Source organism: Schistocerca cancellata, chromosome 3 (genome assembly GCF_023864275.1).
Source record: "Schistocerca cancellata isolate TAMUIC-IGC-003103 chromosome 3, iqSchCanc2.1, whole genome shotgun sequence".
NCBI lineage: Eukaryota > Metazoa > Arthropoda > Insecta > Orthoptera > Acrididae > Schistocerca > Schistocerca cancellata.
In genome coordinates, this window is record NC_064628.1 from 863,576,961 (window position 1) to 863,601,951 (window position 24,991).

Here is a 24,991-nt window from a genome sequence, read left to right on the forward strand (position 1 = left end):
AGTATGGTTTGTGCCTACGTCCGGAGACGGACGCTCGTAAATGTACTGCATTCTTCGCCTTCCTTGCTTTTATGTCTTCTTCCTTCCTTTGTCCTTCTCTGTCTTCTTCCTTCCTTTGTCCTTCTCTTTTCCTTACCTCTTCTCTTTCCCTTTTCTCCGCTGCGGCGTTTGAGACCTCTCTTCCTTCCTTTCCCTTTCTCTTTCTTCCTCCCTGTGCGTGTCTGAAGGCCGACCCACGCCTTTCGTGCGTAGCCGGTGACGGGGTAACGCGTAATTCCCCGCCCCGGGTAGACAGGTAGGACACGTACGTACCCCCTGGTAACGGCCAGGCCCAGGGAGGGGTGATTACCCGAGCTGATACCTTCCGAAAATGCCGATTGGTCCCTCCGTCCGTTTGTCGGGAGGTGTGACCTGAGGTGTGAACAATCACCTAAGGCGGGAGTGCCCTCAGAGAGGGCCCCCACAAGGGAGGAGCGCGCCATCGGAGACGCCGGTAATCATGGGGGATTCTTCCGCAATGGTTTCCTCACCTTCCACTATGTCTGCTCACAAACGTAAGTATACTGAGTCTCAGCCACAGACGATTCTTCCATCGTTGCCACAGTTCCTTGTTGTTTCTCGGACTGATGAAGGTCACGACTTCTCCACGGTCAACCCTTTCATTATTCAGAAAGGTGTCGACGCAATTGCCGGTCCTGTAAAGTCTTGTTCCAGATTACGGAATGGCACCCTGTTGTTAGAAACACACAGTGCCCTCCAGGCACAAAAATTGCTGCATACTTCTCTGCTCCACACCTTCCCTGTCCGGGTGGAACCGCACCGTACCTTAAATTCCTCGCGTGGAGTCGTTTATACACGCTCCCTCGATGGATTGTCTGACGAAGAAATTCAGCACTATCTGTCTGACCAGGGCGTAACGGCAGTTCATAGAGTAATGAAACGGGTTGACACGAACATCATTCCAACCCGCACTGTCTTCTTGACATTTGACACAGTTCAACTCCCATCGAAAATCAAAGCAGGCTATGAGATAATTTCCGTTCGCCCTTACGTCCCAAACCCTACGCGTTGCTATCGATGTCAGCGGTTCAATCACACCAGCCAGTCCTGTTCCAATCCAGCCAAATGTGTTATGTGTGGCAAGGATGCCCATGAGGGTGCTTGTCCACCTCCATCCCCTCGCTGCATCAACCGTATGGGTGACCACGCTGCTTCCTCTCGAGATTGCCCCGTTTTTAAGGACGAGAAGCTCATCCAGGAAATAAGAGTGAAGGAAAAGGTGTCGACCTTTGCTGCTCGAAAATTATTCGCCAGTCGCAAGCCCACCGTGCCTCAGACGGGAAAATACAGCACTGTCCTTGCTTCTCCTCGGCCAACAAAGGAGGCGGCCACGCAGACTTGCGACCTCACCTTTAGTACCACGGTCGTCAGATCGGCCAGCGCAAAGATCGCTCGTTCAACCTCACCACTTTCGCCTTCCCACTCTATGGCTCACCCTTCGTCGGGTTCTGCTAAATCTCGAGCCCAAAAGTCGGACGCCAAGTCTTCGAAAAAAGAGCATACTCGTGAAGAGTTTTTACGTACCGCAACTTCACAACCATCGGTTCCTCCTTCATCTAAACAACATTCTTCCAAGAAGGCTACAAAGAAACCCAGTTCCTCTCCTTCTCCGCCAAGGCGTGTCCCCTCTACAGCACCACCTGGCGGAAATCGCCCTCGGCCATCTTCTGTGTCGCCGAGGCGCACTGCTGGTGGCCGGTCAACCGGCCGATCGCTGGTGGCAGGGACTGCTCCTGACCAACCTATGGATCAAGATCTTCTGCCTTCGGCTGAATGCCATTCCATGCTGTCGGTTGCTAGCTCCGAGCAGTCTTTGAGTTGACAGCAACTTTGGTCACATTCCTCCATTTTCCTTTCACCCCATGTCCATTATCCACTGGAATATCCGCGGCATTCGAGCCAATCGGGATGAATTGTCGGTCCTCTTACGCTCCTACTCGCCGGTCATCTTCTGTCTTCAGGAAACCAAGCTGCGTCCCCATGACCGCTTTGTTCTCCCTCACTTTCAGTCCATCCGATATGACCTCCCCTCTGTTGAAGGCACTCCAGCCCATGGAGGACTCATGATTCTTCTCCATGATACTCTCCATTATCACCCAATCCCCCTAAACAGTTCCTTCCAAGCTGTCGCCGTCCGTCTTTCCCTTTCTGGATACACTTTCTCTCTTTGTACTGTATACATTCCATCATCCACACCAATGGCACGAGCTGATCTCCTTCATCTTCTTGGTCAGCTTCCACCCCCCTATTTGCTGGTTGGGGACTTCAATGCCCACCACCCGCTTTGGGGATCTCCACATCCTTGTCCACGTGGCTCTCTATTGCTAGACGTCTTCCACCAAGCGGATCTAGTTTGCCTCAACACTGGGGTCCCCACATTTTTGTCTGCCTCCACGACAAATTTATCTCATTTGGACCTTGCGGTCGGTACTGTTCCGCTAGCTCGGCGCTTCGAATGGTTCGCCCTTGATGATACACACTCGAGTGACCACTTTCCATGTGTCCTTAGACTGCAGTCTCCACTGCCATATATGCGCTCGCGACGCTGGAAATTTGCCCAAGCCGATTGGACACTTTTTTCGTCTCTCGCGACATTCGATGACCGTCGCTTTCCCAGCGTCGACGATGAGGTCACACATATTACCGACGTTATTCTTACAGCTGCGGAACGTTCAATACCACGCACCTCCGCATTGCCCCGGCGCCCCCCAGTTCCTTGGTGGAACGAGGCATGCCGTGACGCAATACGTGAGCGGCGACGTGCTCTTCGCAATTTCCGTCACCATCCTACTTTGGCCAACTGTATCCGCTATAAGCAGCTCCGTGCGTGATGCCGTCGCGTCATCCGCGATAGCAAGAAGGCCAGCTGGAAATTCTTTATTAGCTCATTTAACACCTTCACTCCCTCCTCGGAAGTTTGGAGTCGGCTTCGACGGTTCTCAGGCGCGCCTAGTTTCTCCCCGGTCTCTGGGCTCACTGTCGCGCATGATACCTTAGTGGACCCCGTCGCAATTTCTAACTCGTTGGGTCAGCACTTTGCTGAGATTTCGAGCTCTTCAAATTACCCGCCAGCGTTTCTCCCGAAGAAACGTGCAGCAGAAGTGCGACATCTTGCCTTCTCCTCTCCAAATCACGAAAGCTACAATACTGTTTTCTCCATGCGGGAACTCCAACATGCCCTCTCTTCTTCTCGCTCCTCCGCCCCAGGACCGGATGGAATCCCTGTCCAGATGTTGCTGCATTTATCAACCCGTAGTCTGCGTTACCTCCTTCGCCTTTATAATCGAATTTGGACCGACAGTATCTTTCCCAGACGGTGGCGGGAAGCTATTGTCGTTCCCGTTCCGAAACCTGGAAAGGACAAACATCTCCCCTCTAGCTATCGCCCCATTTCTCTCACGAGTAGTGTCTGTAAGGTTTTGGAGCGTATGGTGAATTACCGTTTAGCTTGGTGGCTGGAATCCCGCAGTCTTTTAACACCTGCCCAATGCGGATTCCGAAAGCATCGTTCTGCAGTTGACCATCTTGTTGCTCTCTCCACTTACATCATGAACAATTTTCTCCGGAAACGCCAAACGGTAGCAATATTTTTTGATCTGGAGAGAGCATACGATACCTGTTGGAGGACAGGCATCCTCCGCACACTGTTCTCTTGGGGCTTTCGAGGCCGGCTGCCCCTTTTTCTTCGCGAATTTATGGCAGAGCGCACATTTAGGGTGCGGGTGAACACTACTCTCTCCCGTACTTTCTCCCAAGAAAACGGGGTACCCCAGGGTTCCATGCTGAGTGTTGTCCTGTTTGCCATCGCCATAAATCCAATTATGGATTGTCTCCTTCCTGATGTCTCGGGCTCCCTTCTTTGTGGACGATTTTGCGATCTACTACAGCGCTCAACGGACCAGCCTTCAACGACGTCTTCAAGGATGTCTCGATCGCCTCCACTCGTGGAGCATCGAAACTGGCTTCCGTTTCTCACCCAGTAAGACCGTTTGTGTCAATTTTTGGCGACGTAAGGAGTTTCTTCCGCCCTCCTTACATCTAGGTCCTGTCAACCTTCCGTTTTCAGACGTCGCTAAATTCTTGGGTCTTATGTTTGACAGAAAACTATGCTGGTCCTCCCACGTTTCCTATCTTTCGGCTCGCTGTCTGCGATCGCTTAACACCCTCCGTGTCCTGAATGGTACCTCCTGGGGAGCGGACCGAGTGGTCCTTCTCCGCCTCTATCGCGCCTTAGTGCGCTCGAAATTGGATTATGGAAGCATAGTCTACTCCTCTGCTCGGCCGTCTATTCTTCGGCGTCTCGATTCTATCCACCACCGTGGATTACGTTTAGTGTCTGGAGCTTTTTACACTAGCCTTGTGGAAAGCCTTTATGCTGAGACTGCTGAACCTCCGCTGTCCAATCGGCGAGCAGTCCTCCTAAGTCGTTATGCTAGCCATCTGTCTTCCATGCCTGCTAATCCAGCCCACGACCCTTTTTTCGACGCCACCTTTGATGTAGGGTATGCAGGCCGCTCCTCCTCCCTCCTACCCCCGGGAGTCCGCTTCCGTCAACTGCTCCATTCTCTTTCCTTCCGCTTTCCTAAAACCTTCTTGACAACTTGGGGTACAGCACCTCCTTGGCTCCGTCCCCGGATCTGCCTGCTCCGTGACCTTTGTCGATTTCCCAAGGATGGTACCCCTACACTTGTTTATCGTCGGGCATTTGCTGCTCTATGTGCACAAATGACGGACGCCACGTTTATTTACACCGACGGCTCGAAAACATCGTTAGGTGTAGGGAGTGCCTATATTGTTGCCGACACCCCAAATCGCTTTCGGCTTCCCGACCAATGTTCGGTTTATACTGCGGAGCTTTACGCTGTTCTCCAGGCTATCCACTTCATCCGCCGCAGTCAGCGGATACAGTACGTTATCTGCTCAGATTCTCTCAGCTCTCTCCTCAGTCTCCAAGCTCTTTACCCTGTGCACCCTCTGGTCCACCGGATTCAGGACTGTCTGCGCTTGCTCCACCTGGGGGGCGTCTCGGTGGCGTTCCTCTGGCTCCCGGGACACGCTGGTATCTGTGGGAATGAGGCGGCCGATATAGCGGCCAAGGCTGCAGTCTCTCTTCCTCGGCCAGCTATTCAGTCGCTTCCCTTCACCGATATACGGAGCGGTTTATGTCGCCAAGTTGCTCATTTATGGCATGCGCATTGGTCGGCACTTCCCCGTAATAAATTGCGGGAAGTAAAAGCCCTTCCTTGCGCTTGGACCTCTTCCTCCCGAACGCGTCGTCGGGAGGAGGTAATTTTAGCAAGACTCCGGATAGGGCACTGTCGTTTTAGTCATCGACATCTTTTAAGCGGCGATCCTCCCCCACTCTGTCCCCACTGCTCTCAGCTGTGGACGGTAAGACACCTTTTAATTGAATGCCCCTATTTTAATCCGTTACGCTCCCGTCTACAGCTATCGCCTGATTTATCGTCGATTTTAGCAGATGACACGCGCTCAGCCGACCGCGTTCTCCAGTTTATTAGTGACAGTGAAATGACGTCAGTCATTTGAAGCTTTTTTGGGGACCACCACCCCCTTTATGTAGCAGATTTTTAAGCATTCTTCTATTTTTAGTTTCTACAATTTTCTGACTTTGTTCCCATTGCTGCTGGTTTTCAATTTCGGTTTTTTACTGTCTTAAGTCACGGGCTGGGCGCTAATGACCATAGAAGTTTTGCGCCCTAAAACCACAAAACAAAAAAAAAAAAAAAAAAGTGACTATGCCACATAATGACTTAAATTTAACTTTTATCTGCTGCATTTGAGAATACCAGAGAAGGAAAGTTGCTACTCACCATATAGAGGAGATGCTGAGTTACGATAGGCACAACAAAAAGAATTGGTTCATTCCATCTTGGATTTTCCATTCTTGCATTTGAGACTAGTTACTCAGTGACCAAAATCCAGATCTGCTGCAATAAACACAACAGTGAATGATTGCTGGACCTTCTTTCACCAATTGAAATAAATATAGTCGCTTAGCACTTCGTTTCCAGACGGAGTAAAAAAAAAGTTTGTGTTGGGCCCCTGAAAATTTTTTACAGCAATCCAGAAGTATTTAAATGTTTAATTTGTGTGGAGTTTTGTTCATAGCTCTTTGTATCTATTGGGGTGCTCTTCGTATCTATTGGAATCCTTACTAGAACTATGCAGTATTGGTCAGTTTATGCACCTATTATTTAATTGTGCTATATTTTTGTTATAGATATGAATGAACACAGTTCCCGATCACACAGTGTATTCCTAATAAATGTGAAACAAGAAAACCTAGAGAACCAAAAGAAACTCTCTGGAAAATTGTACCTGGTGGATCTGGCTGGCAGTGAAAAGGTCCGTAATTCCCTATTATCTTGTAATAAAAGAATTACACAGTGCTTAAGAAAAAGCTTGTAAAACTGTTGTATTTTTAAATTTATTTTTTAACAGGTCAGCAAAACTGGTGCTGAAGGAACAGTTTTAGACGAAGCAAAAAATATAAACAAATCTCTTTCAGCACTTGGTAATGTCATATCTGCACTTGCTGATGGCAACAAAACCCACATTCCATACAGAGATTCCAAACTGACAAGGATTCTACAGGAATCATTAGGTGGCAATGCGAGGACCACAATTATAATATGTTGTTCCCCAGCTTCATTCAATGAAGCAGAAACAAAATCAACACTTGAATTTGGAAAGAGGTAGGTTGGAGTGCATTTTATGTGAATTCATTAACAATTCTATTTTGCTTACTTCTTTTGAAGATGTCAACATTATGAATTCTAATTTTATAGTCAGATATTTTTTAAACTTTAGCTCTCATTCAGTTGTTAATCAGTCAGAGGGAAATGGTTTGTGAAAGGTACAAATCAGTGTAATGGTGTTCCAGCATTACTGATGAGAAAACTGAAAATGTAGTTACATTTAAACAATGAAAGTGAAAGTACTCTAAAAATAAGAGATATATCAGGGGTAAGGTACCTATCCCATTTGCTATCTTCTTATTTTCTATAACTGAACCAGATAAACAGTCTAATAGCATATTGATATTTGTATCTGTGCAGTAACTATGAATTACAATTCTAAGATAGCAACACAATAAAAATAGAACAAGTTACAGTGAAACCCCACTTTTACACATTTGAAGGGATTTTTAAAAAAAGTTGTGTAAAATGCTGGAAAGTGTAAAATGTGGGAAATAACATTGTAAGCAATAAAAGTTTCATACATGATCCCCCTCTGCATTTTTCACTCTTTATGTATTGATATATGTTCATGATAGGCATCAAAATACTTGTCAGCGACTTGTTTATTATCTAATAAAGGTTGATTATCTAATAAAAACTGCTGGTGTAACTGGAACTGGTAACTGCTTGGGAAGTAGAAACGTTAGACTTTATTTCATACATCATAATCAATGTTTTTGGACAGCCTGCAGCTGTCATTCATTATTTAGATAATGAAACACTGCACAAGTTATGTATTTTTTCATGCTCAGCAAGATGTGTTCAGAGAATTTTTTCTAGTTGTCAAGTGCAAATATTTATGTAATTATTATTGTGTATGGTGTTTGCATATGTGTTGTTCTGCATCTCTTCCACTGTCATTATCTGTTTGAGGTTATAATGTACTGTGCCTCCTCAATCGTGTAAAAACCACATGTATGCTAACTATAACTCACATCATTGGTTTGTGAAATATCTAAAAAAAATACGTACATAAATATTGCATTTGGCAGTGAGAATAAATTCTCAAAACATGTCTTGCTAAGCATGAAAAATATGTAACTGGTGCTATGTTTAAACCAAAAACATTTGCGTAACGCAGAGTCAGCGAATGTGTCAACTACTGCTGTAAGTGGCCAAACAATGAAACACGCTAAATGTGGTTCAACAAAGGTGTTACAAATATCACAACAGTTGTAAAGCTACACATGTGCAGTAGACACCATTTGGAATTGGTTGTGAATAGTCACGATATCTTTATTCAAACAAACCTAGTTACTGCCATCAGCCACCACGTCGAATAGAACTTGGCAATGGCAAAAGATACGACGTGAATTGTTCTAACTTTTAACCATTTACTGGCTCAGATCTGCTGAGTGGCCAAACAAGAAATTTAACCATGTAATGTTTGTAAACATGACTTAATGGCCAACACCATGCTAGTGTCATTTTCTGTCAATTATGTCAGTCTTTTCTCCATGAACATTTTCTCATAAAACATAAATAATGGGAAATTTATAAATATATTAACACGAAATAAGGTGTGAATTAACATTGTGGACATAGGAAATTGGACAGGAGCAATCAAAAACGTCATAAACAGCAGGAAAATGTTAATTCTGGGAGTATAAGAATAGTATAAGAAATGCTATATGTAGAGACTAATGTGCACTGCAGCTGGATGGAGTTACCTGAAAGAGCAATGAAAATGTGACTTCATTTCAGAGGTTATAGTTGTGTAGCTGATTTACAGACCATTCTTTCATCTTATTCTGGCTCATAGGCTGTTGAAGGATCCGAAATAAGTAATTATTGATTGGTGTACAAATGATGTAGATTTAGTAAACTAAAGTCTTGGAAGAAAGATGTTGTGTGGAATAGATTACAAAACTAATGTCGTAAGAAGTCTCATAGAGAACATGCTGTTGCGTTACTCTCGTCTAAGTAAGAACTATTATAAACTGGACAGTTAAAGATTATTGGCCCTCACTAGGAATTAGAATACTCACATGAATATGAAATTGACAGGAGCTTCGGGGTGGAGGGCTTTGCATATTCAGTCAAGGCTAGCTGGAAGTATAGGAGAGGAATATGGAGCCACATAAAGCTGAGAGTGAAAGGAAGGGAGAACAGTATTCATGTATCAGTACACCCAAGGAAGTTTGATTTGCTGATACAAATGCTAAAGACAACAGATAAGAAACAATAGTTGGAGGGAGTTTATAGGTATCTCTCACATTTAAAAAGTTCAGAAGTGTGTGAGAAATGTGACGTATGCTGCCTGTACATGCATACAGGAAATGAGGTCAGAATACTGCATAGAAGAAAAGTTTTATTCAGTAAGACTACATAGCATCTTGAGAAACAATAGAAAAACAAAACACAAGATTCAGAAATCTGAGGCATCAGTTTTGAGAAAAAGGCATTATTAAATTCTGAGTCAGATATGAGGCAACCAGGAATTAAAAGTGTAAACAGAACCATCTAATTGTTCTGTAAATAATAGGTAGAGCAGATGAACAAAGTGTGATGTAACTGTAAACTTAATTATATTACTGTGAATTTGGTTGCGTTTTGCAAATTGTATAGCATTCGATAATTTTTTCCCATTGTTACCTTCATCACAAAAAATGGTGTGGCCCATTGTATTTGAGCAGCATAGTACCATATTCAGGTGCCAGTATGTCATTAATGCATTAGTCCAAATAGTATTGACCTCTCAAAGCACAGTGATTTAACTATGTATGCTGTAATTTTGTTTGTGTGCCACATCCGTGTATTTGTTATGAGACATTTTTAGGTTTTCTGCTTTGTCTGTTTTTCAAGTAAGCTAGTTTAGGCCATGTGATGCTACTTAAGTTATGAAGCTGTATTGGCTATACGAAGTAGTAGTATCATCTGAACATAAAAAAATATTTTAAATTAATTTACATCATCTTGTGTTTTATGTTGTATGAGAACTACTATAGCTGATTGTACGTAATTAATTACTAGCACACTTACACATCAGTAATCTTCATTAGTGAGATGTTTATCATATAATGACTGGAATTGATTGAAGATCATTAGACCGCTAAGTTAGTATATTATGGAAACACACATTATTATACATATTTATTTATTTTGTGTTAGATTTTACTCCATAGTTATTTTTGCTGTTAATAAAATAGGCATTCAGTTGTAGAGAAGTTTCCAGTGGTTTTTCATACTTTTTTCATTCAACAACTTGTTTTCAAGTATTGTTGAGAATTTCAATTTTTTGTGTAAAATATGAGGATCATGCTACAAATGTGTTGTCGGAAGTACAGGGCTATTACAAATGATTGAAGCGATTTCATAAATTCACTGTAGCTCCATTCATTGACATATGGTCACGACACACTACAGATACGTAGAAAAACTCAAAGTTTTGTTCGGCTGAAGCCGCACTTCAGGTTTCTGCCGCCAGAGCGCTCGAGAGCGCAGTGAGAGAAAATGGCAACAGGAGCCGAGAAAGCGTATGTCGTGCTTGAAATGCACTCACATCAGTCAGTCATAACAGTGCAACAACACTTCAGGACGAAGGTCAACAAAGATCCACCAACTGCTAACTCCATTCGGCGGTGGTATGCGCAGTTTAAAGCTTCTGGATGCCTCTGTAAGGGGAAATCAATGGGTCGGCCTGCAGTGAGCGAAGAAACGGTTGAACGCGTGCGGGCAAGTTTCACGCGTAGCCCGCGGAAGTCGACGAATAAAGCAAGCAGGGAGCTAAATGTACCACAGCCGACGGTTTGGAAAATCTTACGGAAAAGGCTAAAGCAGAAGCCTTACCGTTTACAATTGCTACAAGCCCTGACACCCGATGACAAAGTCAAACGCTTTGAATTTTCGGCGCGGTTGCAACAGCTCATGAAAGAGGATGCGTTCAGTGCGAAACTTGTTTTCAGTGATGAAGCAACATTTTTTCTTAATGGTGAAGTGAACAGACACAATGTGCGAATCTGGGCGGAAGAGAATCCTCACGCATTCGTGCAGCAAATTCGCAATTCACCAAAAGTTAACGTGTTTTGTGCAATCTCACGGTTTAAAGTTTATGGCCCCTTTTTCTTCTGCGAAAAAAACGTTACAGGACACGTGTATCTGGACATGCTGGAAAATTGGCTCATGCCACAACTGGAGACCGACAGTGCCGACTTCATCTTTCAACAGGATGGTGCTCCACTGCACTTCCATCATGATGTTCGGCATTTCTTAAACAGGAGATTGGAAAACCGATGGATCGGTCGTGGTGGAGATCATGATCAGCAATTCATTTCATGGCCTCCACGCTCTCCTGACTTAACCCCATGCGATTTCTTTTTGTGGGGTTATGTGAAAGATTCAGTGTTTAAACCTCCTCTACCAAAAAACGTGCCAGAACTGCGAGCTCGCATCAACGATGCTTTCGAACTCATCGATGGGAACATGCTGCGCCGAGTGTGGGAGGAACTTGATTATCGGCTTGATGTCTGCCAAATCATTAAATGGGCACATATCGAACATTTGTGAATGCCTAAAAAACTTTTTGAGTTTTTGTATGTGTGTGCAAAGTATTGTGAAAATATCTCAAATAATAAAGTTATTGTAGAGCTGTGAAATCGCTTCAATCATATGTAATAACCCTGTAAGTATTTGAATGTGCATAGGAAAATTAGTTTGGAAATGAGGGTGGAGAAATAATTTTGAAAATATACTGTATTAATGAAAAACCATAACGAGGATAAAAGTGTGTACATGGGGCCTCTGTGGAGTGATAGGAAATGAGGGTTAAGGCTCTAAAGGTACAAGAGCTGTGTTATTGAGAACTAATAGATTGAAAATATGACCTTTTTTAATGAATTTTCCACCATTTCACCATTGGAATGCAAGTTTTCGTTATTTCGCACTATCACAGTCTGAGTTATTGTCATTATCAAGTGCAAAGGTGAAACAGAATGCACAATGGACACACTTTCGTACACGATGCCATGCTAAGGACAGCCAAAATAGTGCTGTGGCAGGCATGGACCTTGCCCCAACATGTATGACCACATAATGTTGTAATATTACAACCATAACATGTTGTTCAGACATGTCAGAAGCTGTGGTCTGCAATGACGGGGAAATCATTATGTATTTCACTTTTCTGAATTGTTTCAAAAACTGAAAATGGAGATATAATTTATTGGGACTACAACTCAGAGGAAAGTATTTTTGCAAAGAAATTTGTCTGGCAATTCCAAGATGCATACAAACGTCACAGAATGATTTTAAATTAAGGTACAACTAAATTACTGATTTTCTTCCATTACTATTTTAGAGCAAAGACTATAAAGAATGTGGTATGCGTGAATGAAGAGTTAACTGCTGAGGAATGGAAACGACGCTACGAGAAGGAGAAGGAGAAAGTGGCACGGCTGAAAGGGAAACTGGAAAAACTAGAATTGGAGCTCAGCAGGTGGCGCTCTGGAGAAACGGTTAACGTAGATGAGCAGGTGAACTTGCAGGTAATGGAGCATTAATGCATAGTGGATCTTTTCTTGTGTTTTCTTGTGTGCTGCTTGCAGTGGTTTTATTTAAGTGATTGAGACATCTCCTCTAAGTCGGTCTCACGTATTGAAAAGTATGTAAGATTTGTTTTTTATAGTCCTAATAACTGAATTCCAACTCGTCTCCCATTGTCACATCAGACTACTTTTATATGGAGTTCAGAAGTGCTTTTATTTCTTTTGAGTATTAAATTTTGTCAGTCGAGAGTTGGCTCCGTCATATTTCTGTTTTCTTTGTATTATACCAAAAGGTTACTATAATTTTTCATGGTAGCCATAGAAATACTTCTCATTGAATTCGACGTGTCCCTTTGTTTTAAATAGTTATATAAATGCTGTTGTCACATTTTACCTCATCACAAACAGACTCTATTTAGCTTCAAACAGACTCTATTTAGTTTCACTAGTTAGGTTGAATAAATTATGTACGGCAACATAATAGGGGGGAAAAGGCTCCTGTCTCTGATAACAGCAACAAATTTATAGCTACTCACAAACATTCATAAAACTTCGAATGGTGGTTTTTGATTCCTGTGTGGCAATAAATAGTACCAACAGAATAAGAAGCAAAATGACCATTGTGAATATCAGTGGCACTACCCTCTCTCTTTCGTATTGTGATGAGAAGAAAATGGGTCATGTGTTACAGTTGTAAGAAGGGTATTCCTGTGCTGACAAATCAGAGAGAAAAAACATAATTTTTGCTGATTTACAAAGAAATGAAATTTTTGTGTAGATGATCAGTATGATGAGCTGTATAAGTCAGTTATTTCCACTTGTTCTTTAGTTTTTATATATTAAGAATAGTTCTGATGATCAGACTTGTATAATAGGAGTGGTCTGTCTCTAATTGGAAGTATGTAATAATATTGCAGAGTCTGTAGCGCTATTTTCCCACTAACTCACTAAATACTTGGTGATTAATAGTTACATGTAGGGAAGGGGAAAAAATGAGATTTGGGAGAGAGATACTAAATTTTTTGTAATATAAATGTCTTTACCTCACTTGGTTCTGTTACTGATATATGTGGAAATATGTCTTTAAAGTAGTATAAATTACTGTAAATGTGCAGGAACTGAATAGAGTTTAAACATGCATGCATACATGATAGTTGTTATGTAACTGTTACTATGTTAGACAGGAAATCATTTATGGTACAGGTTGCAAGCATAGTGAAATAATAAATATTGATAGTGAAGTTTTCTCAATTCATTGCTTTCATTAATACCTAGGCATCAAAGTGCCATTCTCACTCACATATGTTATGATGATAGTGGCAGTGTTTGACAGCAGCAGAATATCAGGATAGCAGACCTTCTTCATTCCCAATTTGCAGAACATGAAGAAATTGGAAGAGGTCAGAGCTACGTATTGCCCCAAAGCTGTTATGAAATCGGTATTGTTATTGAGGAAAATAATATGAAAATAGTCAGGTATGAAGCTTTGTGTTAACAGCAGCTGAGTGTTTTGGGGTTCATTATTTGGAGAAATTATATTTGTTATTGTGGTCTGTCTGAAGTCCGCTTTGATGCTGCTCTATTCTTTGCAAGCGTCTTCATTGACAATTCCATGGTGCCTCAGGATCTGTCCTTTCAACTGTCTCCTTCTTTTACTCCATTTATGTTATATATTTCTTTTCTCCCCAAGACAAGCACATCTTCATTAATTATCTGTTTACTCATCTAATCTTCAGCTTTCTTTTGTAAACCTTCAGTCATTATCAGTTTACAACTGTCAGCATCTATTTCCGAATCTAATTTTCTTAACATTGCCTGATTCTGTTTGACTACATTGAGTTACCCTTGTTTCAGTTTAGTTGATATTTGTATTACCATCTCATTTCAAGACACTACTAATTCCGTTCAAGTAATCTTCCACATCTTTGGCTCTTCTGATGGACTTAAAATGTCATAGGCAAATCTCAGGGTGTTTGTTTCTTCACCCTGAACTCTTAAGCTCCTTCCCAAATTTCTATTTGGTTTCCTTTACTTCTTGCTTAATGTACAGATTAAATAACACTAAGATAATATACAGAGCTGTCTCATTCCCGTTTCCACTACATCTTCCATTTGATGTCATTGTTATAACTGCTGTCTGGTCTCGCTACATGTCATAGAAAACCCTTCACTGCCTGCATGTTAGTCCTGCCGCCTTAAAAATTTCCATGTGTATTGTGGTCAACATAAATTTTTTTTAAAAAAATCTTTAAATCTAAAATGTATATTTTCCTTTCTTCAGTCTATCTTGTAAGATAAGTCGTAGAATGAGATTTCTCTCTCATGTTCCTTCCTTTCTTTCTTTTCTTTGGAGCCTGAACTAAATGTCCTGAGGTCAGCTTTTACCAGTCCTTTCATCTCCTGTAAATAATTTGTGTCAGTATTTTTGCAGTCATTACTAATTGGTGATTCTGTTGTGTTCACTCCTGTCAGCATGTGCAATCATTGAACATGTGCAATCATTGAAACAGGAATTATCATATTCCTGTTGATGTCAGAGGGTATTGAGCTTGTCTCATATATCGGGAGGGATAGTTTTGCCATGTTATGCTCTCCCAAGGATATTAATAATTCCGACAATGTTGCTTACTCCAGATGTCTTTGTTTGACTTAGGTCTTCCAGTGCTCTGTAAGGCACAGATTTACGCAGCCTATATATTTTGCTTTTCAGTTCCAAATGGAGGCTAGAGTTGATATTTCTGTGGGTTGTAATGGTGAACACAGATAACTGACAGTAGATGATCGTTACCTCCTATTAACGCTGTTTCACAATGTGGTGTCTGTCCGTGATACACTTTACAAGCATTTGATATAACAAAGAATGCAATTATTTTCATGCAACATTTGGTTTCAGAACACGTTTCTAGTCATATTCAATTGATTCTTCATAATGAAGTTAACTTTAATTTCCTACAATATTTTACTTACATTGTTTTGCTACATTCACATTATTTGTATTTAAAACTATAAGGCTCACAGAAGAACCCCAAAAGTGCCCCACTTGTGACAGGATACTTTCCGGGACTGGATCAGATTCTGAATGTGGCTCTTCAGCAGGGATACGACTTCCTCAAATCCTGCCCTGAAATGAGATCCATCCTTCATGAAATCCTCCCCACTCCACCTAGAGTGTCTTTCCGCCATCTACCTAACCTTCGTAAGCTCTTAGTTCATCCCTATGAAATCCCCAAACCACCTTCCCTACCCTCTGGCTCCTACCCTTGTAACCGCCCCCGGTGTAAAACCTGCCCCATGCACCCTCCCACCACCACCTACTCCATTCCTGTAACCCGGAAGGTGTACACGATCAAAGGCAGAGCCACGTGTGAAAGCACCCACGTGATTTACCAACTGACCTACCTACACTGTGAAGCGTTCTATGTGGGAATGACCAGCAACAAACTGTCCATTCGCATGAATGGACACAGGCAGACAGTGTTTGTTGGTAATGATGATCACCCTGTAGCTAAACATGCCTTGGTGCACGGCCAGCACATCTTGGCACAGTGTTACACCGTCCGGGTTATCTGGATACTTCCCACTAACACCAACCTGTCAGAACTCCGGAGATGGGAACTTGCCCTTCAACATATCCTCTCTTCTCGCTATCCGCCAGGCCTCAGTCTCCGCTAATTTCAATTTGCCGCCGCTCATACCTCACCTGTCTTTCAACATCATCTTTGCCTCTGTACTTCTGCCTCGACTGACATCTCTGCCCAAACTCTTTGCCTTTACAAATGTCTGCTTGTGTCTGTGTATATGCAGATGGATATGTGTGAGTGTATACCTGTCCTTTTTTCCCCCTAAGGTAAGTCTTTCCGCTCCCGGGATTGGAATGACTCCTTACCCTCTCCCTTAAAACCCAAATCCTTTTGTCTTTCCCTCTCCTTCCCTCTTTCCTGATGTGGCAACCGTTGGTTGCGAAAGCTTGAATTTTGTGTGTATGTTTGTGTTTGTTTGTGTGTCTATCGACCTGCCAGCGCTTTTGTTTGGTAAGTCTCATCATCTTTCTTTTTAGATATATAAACTATAAGGCTCTATTTATATACACGAATTTTGTGGATTATTTAAAATTCAGTTGTATTGCATTTATCAAGCTATTGCTTTTGTTTACATAAGTTAAATGGTAGTAAGGGATGATGTATAGAAATGAAAGTACTCTGCATTGGAACATTTAGTATAAAAAATGTCTCTTTCTAGGAACCTCTGGATGCTGCAACACCTATCACTCAGTCAATAGAGGTTAAAAAAGATGATGTTTTGGGCCCAGTGCCAGCAACTCCAGGTGGAGGTGTGATGATTGGATCACTGTCAAATGAAGAAAGGCAAAAATTGGAAGAGGAACGTGAGAAACTGTACCAGCAACTTGATGAAAAAGATGAAGAGATCAACCAGCAGAGTCAGCTTGTAGAGAAGTTAAAGGATCAGATGCTTGAACAAGAGGAGGTAACAGTTTCAGTTAATTGCTTTAATGCAATCTTTCTTCAGAATGATTGCAGTCAAAGGGTTACCTGTGGCCAGTGACATTAGCAGTTGAAAATTTTTCGCATTTTTTGATTGAAATCATACTAGGTCTGCAATTTTCTTTAGTTTCTTTCAGATCATATAGGTTCCAGAATGAGGAGCTTTACTACATAGATTACTTGAGATAAAAGCAAACATTTTAGTTGCTGTTTGTAAGCCTATTCAGTAAAATGTATGTCCATTGATCTGTTGTCACTTCCTTGGCATCTCCCCCCCCCCCCCTTTTTTTTATCATTATGCCTATTTGAGGAGTGCAGTTGAATCTGTTTAGCTGATGAGTTCATGTTCTCCCAAAATCTCAACATTCCAAGGTATCTACAGTTCTTCAAGGTATCTGTTGCAGGGTTTATACACATCTCAACAACCAGGAAATCATGGAAAAACAAGGCAGTTTTTTCATCCATGAAATAGATGGATTTTTTTTTACAATTAAAGAATTTTTCATTGTTTTAGTTTTCAGTTCATTTCTTTTTTTTTTTTTTTTAATTTGTCTAGTAAGAACTGATACTCTAACGAAGAATTTTACTTTGCCTACTACTGCAGAATATACTGCAGCACTAAAACATAAACATGAGAATAACACCAAAATAAAACTTTTTTTGCATTGAAAATGCACCATTTACAACCACAATACACAATGCAAACACAAGTGTCTGCCAACAGCAAAATGTGTCAAAGGCATTAAGTGCAAAGACTATGCAGTACTGTGTAACAATAAACTGCTTTCGTTAAGCATTACATCAGAACATTTTACATTTGTAACAGACCATGGGAAAATATTGTGAATGTTGGTTTGAGAAGTGTTATTTTCAAAGCAGATTTCCTTTTATGCTAGATGAATTATGTTACATGCGAGAATGTGCAATGAATTTCTTAAATCATAGAGTATTTGACACTCTTTCGAAATCCAACACTTTGGGGGCCAGCCACTTAGAAAAATTTCAGGCCCAGAAAATCACCTGTTTGAGCCATTGTTTAACATTTTCTGGCACATTTGTGTTTGATATATCGTAAATGATAACACATGCTAAAAAAGACCAAACTTCAAGGTTGGTTATTCATATTTATTTCAGTTCTTTCGTAGATTACAAATTACGCAGTAATGATGGGAAAAAGCTATAATTATCCTTCAAAAAAAGGGCGAGGTGAGTTCGTGAGCAGTTTCACACGTAATGGGCTTTTGTATGGAAAAATCAAAGTACTACACAGAACGTGTATTCAGCCAGGTAATGCATGAAATGTTTGGTGCACAGTACTGAAATTATTTATGGTCATGCTTGTCAGAAATATTCAGCTGTTGCAATTTAAGCTAGTTTCTTAGGACCATGCTTAACTACACCCTCCGTATATTAATTTAAACCATAAACTTTTCCTGTTTTTGAGACACATTACTTAACAGTGATGTTGCTTGACTGATTGCATCACATGTTCTAAGCTTTGAATATCGGCTTGCTATTTGCTGGCAAGACCACATGACGGACTACAATTGGTTGACAAAACCTCACTGCACAGTGCAGTCTCAATCTCAGTTCATCGGAAGCTACCATGCTGTATTTAGCGAAGTTTGTATTTACACTTTCATAACAAGGAAATACGCAGTGTACGTATTGCCACACATCAGAGATCTTCCAAAAACACGTTTTTTGCGTGGTTTTGTTTCCTAAAGTGCGGAGAAGTTCTACACTGGTGTATAAAGCCTTTACATTCAAAGCATTTGTAAATTTTACAGATCTGAGATAAATTATGTTGTCACTAAACATGACAAAAAATGTGCTTTCACCTGAAGTATAGTTTATTTTCACCCCAGAAAAGTGTATTTTGAACTTGGAAATTGGGGAATTCTACCCCCTCCCCCCGCCCTTCACCCTCCCTCGTCTTCCCCCTTTGTTGGTCTGCCTGCAAAATGGTGATACTATACTTTCTTGCCATTATTACTCTGAGAGAGGTTTTCCTGTCAGTTGTGTCATATAAATCAATAAATGTGTGTAAATGTTAAAAACACACACACACACACACACACACACACACACACACACACACACACACACAACAAAAAAGTAATTATTAGAGATACTTTAAAAATTTGTATAATTCCCATCATGTCAACATAAATTCCATTTTCAAATGCCGTAGGTTAAAGCAGACTAACTGCTATTAACATCGCTAACCATTATGCCATTTGAGGAATTGTGTCAGTATGCAACTCAAAGAGAAAATACACTAGAAGTATATTACATTAAAGTGGTAAAATTGAAACTTGCTCTCACGGTTGTGACCACTAATCAGTGGACTTTAGAATTTGCATTCAAGTATTGACTCATCGAAAACAAAAGCTGCCAGAAATGTTTGAGGGATAGTGATAAATTTTATGTCACCTTGAAAAAAATCAATCAGCAACATTAAAATTTGATGACTGTTAGTCCCTTACATATTCACCCTTCAGTCCAACACATTTTTTCCAGTGATGGGTGCTTTGGTGGAGAAATTGTCTGTGTAAGTCTTCATCCTGGCTATTGAGGAAATATTCTGCCTGCCAGCTATAGAGGAAATATTCTGCCTGCCACATAATGGTTCCTTCATCTGAGGAAAGAGGAAGATGGTGGCTGGGTGTCATGTCTTGAGAGTCGTGGGGATGAGACAAAATTTGTTAGCTCTGAGAAGCAAAATGTATGTCTGCATCCTGTGCAGAATAAAGTGGGGTATTTTCGTGGAACAAAAGTACCATGTCGGGAGATTGTCATATGCTCCTCCAACAATTTGCCACCCTTATGAGCGCAATCTGTTGGTGCTGCAATATGATAGCCCCCCCAAAAAACATTCATTATCACTTTCTCCGATGATGACGAGTTCACATTCCCACTGCTTGCTTGGCTCCTTTGTCTTGGGGTCATAATGGTACTTGAAGCACTTGTCCATGGTACTTATGTGGCTAAAGAAGTCGTCCAGATTAGTCTGGAACAGCTGTAACATTTCAGCTGGTACTTCAGTTTGGTGGGGTTTTTGGATGGATGTGAGGTGATGTGGAACCAGGTGGCCAAATACATTTGTCATGTTTGAAATACCATGTATAATGTTAAAAACTGATCTATGACTGGTCTTCACTTCCTTCACTGGGATAATCTGACACTTTGTTCTTTGTCACTGTAATTGCATGCAACACTAACCATTAAGTTGTGCTTTTGTAAATATCACTGAAAATAAAACTACAACCAGGCACACTGAGATGGCAGTGAGGATTTCTTGTACAAACTTCACAGCATTACATTCGTGAGTAAAGGATTTTGTTTATTAATTACAATATAGTATTGTAAGACTGTAAGGCACAAATGAAAACCTTTCCTCATGATAACAACAACTTGAAATTGTACAAACAACAGATTTTCCAGGGTGGCATGACAACAATTTCATCACCACATAGCGGAGATGTTGAGTTGCAAGTAGGCCCAGCAAAACTACTACTAAACAAGGAAGCTTTTGGCCAGAAGACCTCCTTCTGAAACGGATAAAACACGCACACGCAGATGCAGCTCATACACACATGGTCTTGGTAGTCTGAGATGGTGATTTTGTGTGTGTGTGTGTGTGTGTGTGTGTGTGTGTGTGTGTGTGTGTGTGCGTGTGTGTATGTGTGTTTTGCCAAAAGCTTACATGTTAAGTAGTCTTCTTGCTGTGCCTGTCTGCGACCCGACATCTCTGCTATGTGGTGAGTAGATCTATCCATTTCACCATATAGCAGAGATGCTGAGTCGCAGATAGGCATAGCAGCAGCAGCGGCAGCAGGAGCAGCAGGTGGTGTGGACATATTGTTGGTGTACCTCCACTTAAATAGCTGCCACCTGTTCCATATCAAGAAGTCCCTTCCATACAGCCTAGCCACCCGTGCTTGTCTCATCCTCTGCAACGAGCAGTCCCTTTCGGAATATACCGAGGGTCTTGCTGAGGCCTTTACAGACCGTAATTATCCTCCCAACCTCGTCAAAACCAAATCTCTCATGCCTTATCTTTCCAGTCACCCATTACCTTCCAAAGTCTCACCGTCCGGCTATAGAGGACCATTCCTCTCGTAAGCATCTGAATTACATTCTCTGCCAGGATTTCGACCATCTCTTGTCATTCTCTGAAATGAAAACTGTCCTGCCCACTATCCTTCCCACCTCTCCCACAGTTGTATTCTGCTGGCCAACGAACCTACACAATATACTCATCCATCCCTACACAACCCCTGCTCCCAACCCCTTACCTCATGGCTCGTATCCTTGTAATAGAACTAGATGCAAGACCTGTCCCATACTTCCTCCCACACCCACCTACTCCAGTCAGGTCACAAACATCACCTATCCCATTAAAGCAGGGCTGCCTGTGCAACCATTTATGTGCCATAAAAGTTAAGTTGCAACCACTTTTGACAAAGACCTTATTGGCCTAAAGCTTATTCTGTGACAGTCTGTTATGCCTATCTGCGACTCATCATCTCTGCTATATGGCGAGTAGCAACTATCGTTTTCATAATATTGTTACAGTCCATCCTAGATTTAATATATCCTTTTCTAATTTGCACAAGAATGCCTCGCTACCATCTGATGATAGGCTCATTCCCAAAACTAGTTATGATAATAGTTTCTCAAAAAGTACAGCTAGCTGGAATATTTTCTTCAAAGACATTTACTAAAACAGCTATGGTGTCCTCATTAATCATGGGTAAAATAATGGGTACAATAATGCGTTGTTACTGTACAGTTCGACAGTCTCAGTATCAATTGTTGCAGCATCTTTCCCCCTCAGATGCAAAAAATGGGGTTACGATACTCCAATTTATTAAATGGCTGCTCCTCTTGTGTGTTATGTTACTGTGGTGTGGGAATTTCAGTTTGCACGAGACCTGCAGACTTGTACCCGCAAACAAAAGGAGAATTAACTATATAACTTTTTTCTCAAGATGGTAATTAAAACTTTAACTAATGCCCCATATATTACCTTGAAGAACACAAAACATCCAAACTGTAATGTTGCTTAAACAGAACTAAGGAAAGGATATCAATGGGTATTCAAAAAAAAATTGCATCCATGCTTACACATCAGTGGAGCATTTCCAAAAAATTGCATAATTGCAGTTTTCAGAGGTGTGGAGACTTGCAACAAGATTGGCATGGAGTATCCCTGTCATTATAAATCAGCTTAAGTGAATCTATATATGTCCAGTAGATGTACATTTAGAAATCTCTCAATCATTGGTGACTAACAAATGTATTTTTGTTTTAAATACCATGTTATGTACCACATTCATTTTTAGTGGTGTTATGTAAATAAGGAATATATGTGAAATTCCATTGTTATTGTAGAGAACACTGTTTCCCACCACAAGAAACTAAACTAAACTGTTAAATGTTGATTTTGTAGTATTATAAAGAAATCCAACTCCACTACTTTTCTAGTTTACCACACTTTAAAGAAAGTTAACTGAAGTGTGATATCTACAGATCTTGAGGCAAATATTTGCAGTAATTGTTTGAAATTTGCTCTAAATGAACAAGTAACATTGCATTGTTTGTAATGGCATTGCCATGACAAATATATCTTCATTCATTACAGCTTATTGCATCAACTAGGAGAGATTATGAACTGCTTCAGCAAGAGATGAATCGGATCCAGCAGGAGAATGAGAGTGCAAAGGAAGAAGTGAAAGAAGTCCTTCAAGCTCTGGAAGAATTAGCAGTTAATTATGACCAAAAGTCGCAAGAAGTGGAAACGAAAAACAAGGAATATGAAAGCCTTACAGAAGAACTTATGCAGAAACAGGTAAACTTCACCTCCTTTCCCAAATTCCATTGATTGATATAAAAATGTAGTTGGTATTGTCATTAAAGTACCCTAATCTTTCACTGTTCAAAAGGATGGTTAGAGAGTTGCAGATACTCACGCCGACGATTAATTTGTGGAAAAAGTTAAAAGTGCTTAGTCAGTATTAAATTTGGATTGCAAACAATCATTCATTATTTATTATTATTATTATTATTATTATTATTATTACAATGCAGTGCTTCCTACATTGAGAAGGCTGGCACATTGACATGATCTTATAACTTCGCAAATTGAGGACGGGTATACACACACACACACACACACACACACACACACACACACACACACATATATATACAGACACAAGCAGACAAATTCAATTTGAATATGTCTGCTTGTGTCTGTATATGTGTCTGTATATGTGTGTGTGTGTGTGTGTGTGTGTGTGGGCGCGCGTTGGTTGCCGTTGGTTGCGAAAGCTAGAATTTTGTGTGTATGTTTGTGTTTGCTTGTGTGTCTATCGACCTGCCAGCGCTTTCTTTTGGTAAGTCACATCATCTTTGTTTTTAGATATATTTCCCACGTGGAATGTTTCCATATGATGTGACTTACCAAACGAAACTGCTGGCAGATCGATAGACACACAAACAAACACAAACATACACACAAAATTCAAGCTTTCGCAACAAACAGTTGCTTCATCAGCAAAGAGGGAAGGAGAGGGAAAGACGAAAGGATGTGGGTTTTAAGGGAGAGGGTAAGGAGTCATTCCAATCCTGGGAGCAGAAAGACTTACCTTAGGGGGGAAAAAAAGGACGGGTATACACTCGCGCGCGCACACACACACATATCCATCCACACACATACAGACACAAGCAGACATCCGCACATACACAGACACAAGCAGCAAAATGTCTGCAAATGTCTGCTTGTGTCTGTATATGTGTGGATGGATATGTGTGTGTGTGTGTGTGTGTGTGTGTGTGTGTGTGTGTGTGTAGTTGGGATTATCATTAAAGTACTCTAATCTCTCACTGTTCAAAAGGATGGTTAGAGAGTTGCAGATACTCACGCCGACGATTATTTTGTGGAAAACGTTAAAGTGGGGTCGACAAGAAGTTTGCGAATTTACACTACTTATTGCCCGAACTGCCCGTTTCTAAGCCAAAACTATCCTTTTAGAATCGGAAGAGTTACCCCATAATACAATACCGTACGACATAAGCGAATGAAAATAAGTAAAGTAGACTAATTTTTGTATAGAATGGTCACTTACTTCAGATACTGTTTGAATAGTTAAAATGACAGCATTAAGTCTTTGAACAAGATCCTGAACGTGGGCTTTCCACAGCAGTTTACTATCTATCTAAACACACAGAAATTTGAACTGTACAGTTTCACTAATCATATGCCCATTCTGTGAAATTAAAATGTTGGGTTTTGTTGAATTGTGTGTTAGAAACTGTAAAAAGTGAGTCTTCCTGTGATTTAGCTTTAGTTTATTTTCTACAAGCCATGACCTTAGGTCATGAACTGCACTATTTGAAACTGACCCAGTGTTGCACACAACATACTAGTGTCATCAACAAATAGTAATATTTTGGAGTTACCCGTAATACTAGAGGGTATATCATTTATAAAAATAAGGAACAGGAGTGGTTCCAGCACTGATCCCTGGGGCATCTCTATTTGACTGTACCCCACCCAGACCCCACATCACAGCCATGCTCAAAATTGTGAATAATGACCTTTTGCTGTCTGTTGCTAAAGTAAGAGGTTGACCATTTGTAATGGTGCAACTTCTGGAGCAATATTTTGTGAACAATACAATCAAACTCCTTAGTTAAATCAAAAAATGTGCCTCACCTGTCCAGTACCTCACAGAGAAGAGAAAATATAGCATTTTCAGTTGTTAAACGACTTTTAAAGCCGAACTGTACGTTTGATGGCAAATTGTGTTACATAAAATGATCAATTATTCTTACATACACAGCCTTTTTAATGACTTCAGCAAACACTGATGGCATGGAAATAGGTCTAAAATTCTCTACATTATCCCTCCCTTTTTATAAAGCAGCTTTACTACTGAGTACTTTAATCGTTCAGGAAACTGACATTCCTAAAGGAGAAATTATAAATATGGCTAAATCGGGCTAACGTGCTGCACAGTACTTTAATATTCTGCTATACACTCCCTCATATACATGAGAGTCCTTAGTCTTCAGTGATTTAGTTATTGACTCTCTCCCCCTTGTCTGTATCACAGAGGAGTATTTCAGACAACAATCTCGGAAAGGCATTTGCGAAGAGTGTTATTTGATTCCA

General features: G+C 41.0%; 1 protein-coding gene across 1 annotated transcript in view; it reads left to right on the plus strand.

The window, feature by feature from the left end:
* LOC126175917 (kinesin heavy chain) overlaps positions 1-24,991 on the plus strand; it is a 90,240-nt gene that overhangs the window by 32,244 nt on the left and 33,005 nt on the right. Inside the window, exons 5-9 of the mRNA XM_049922987.1 lie at positions 6,302-6,426; positions 6,523-6,776; positions 12,118-12,304; positions 16,544-16,789; positions 22,457-22,663. Coding sequence (XP_049778944.1) covers positions 6,302-6,426; positions 6,523-6,776; positions 12,118-12,304; positions 16,544-16,789; positions 22,457-22,663 — 1,019 coding nt within the window. The remainder of the gene's footprint in view (positions 1-6,301; positions 6,427-6,522; positions 6,777-12,117; positions 12,305-16,543; positions 16,790-22,456; positions 22,664-24,991) is intronic.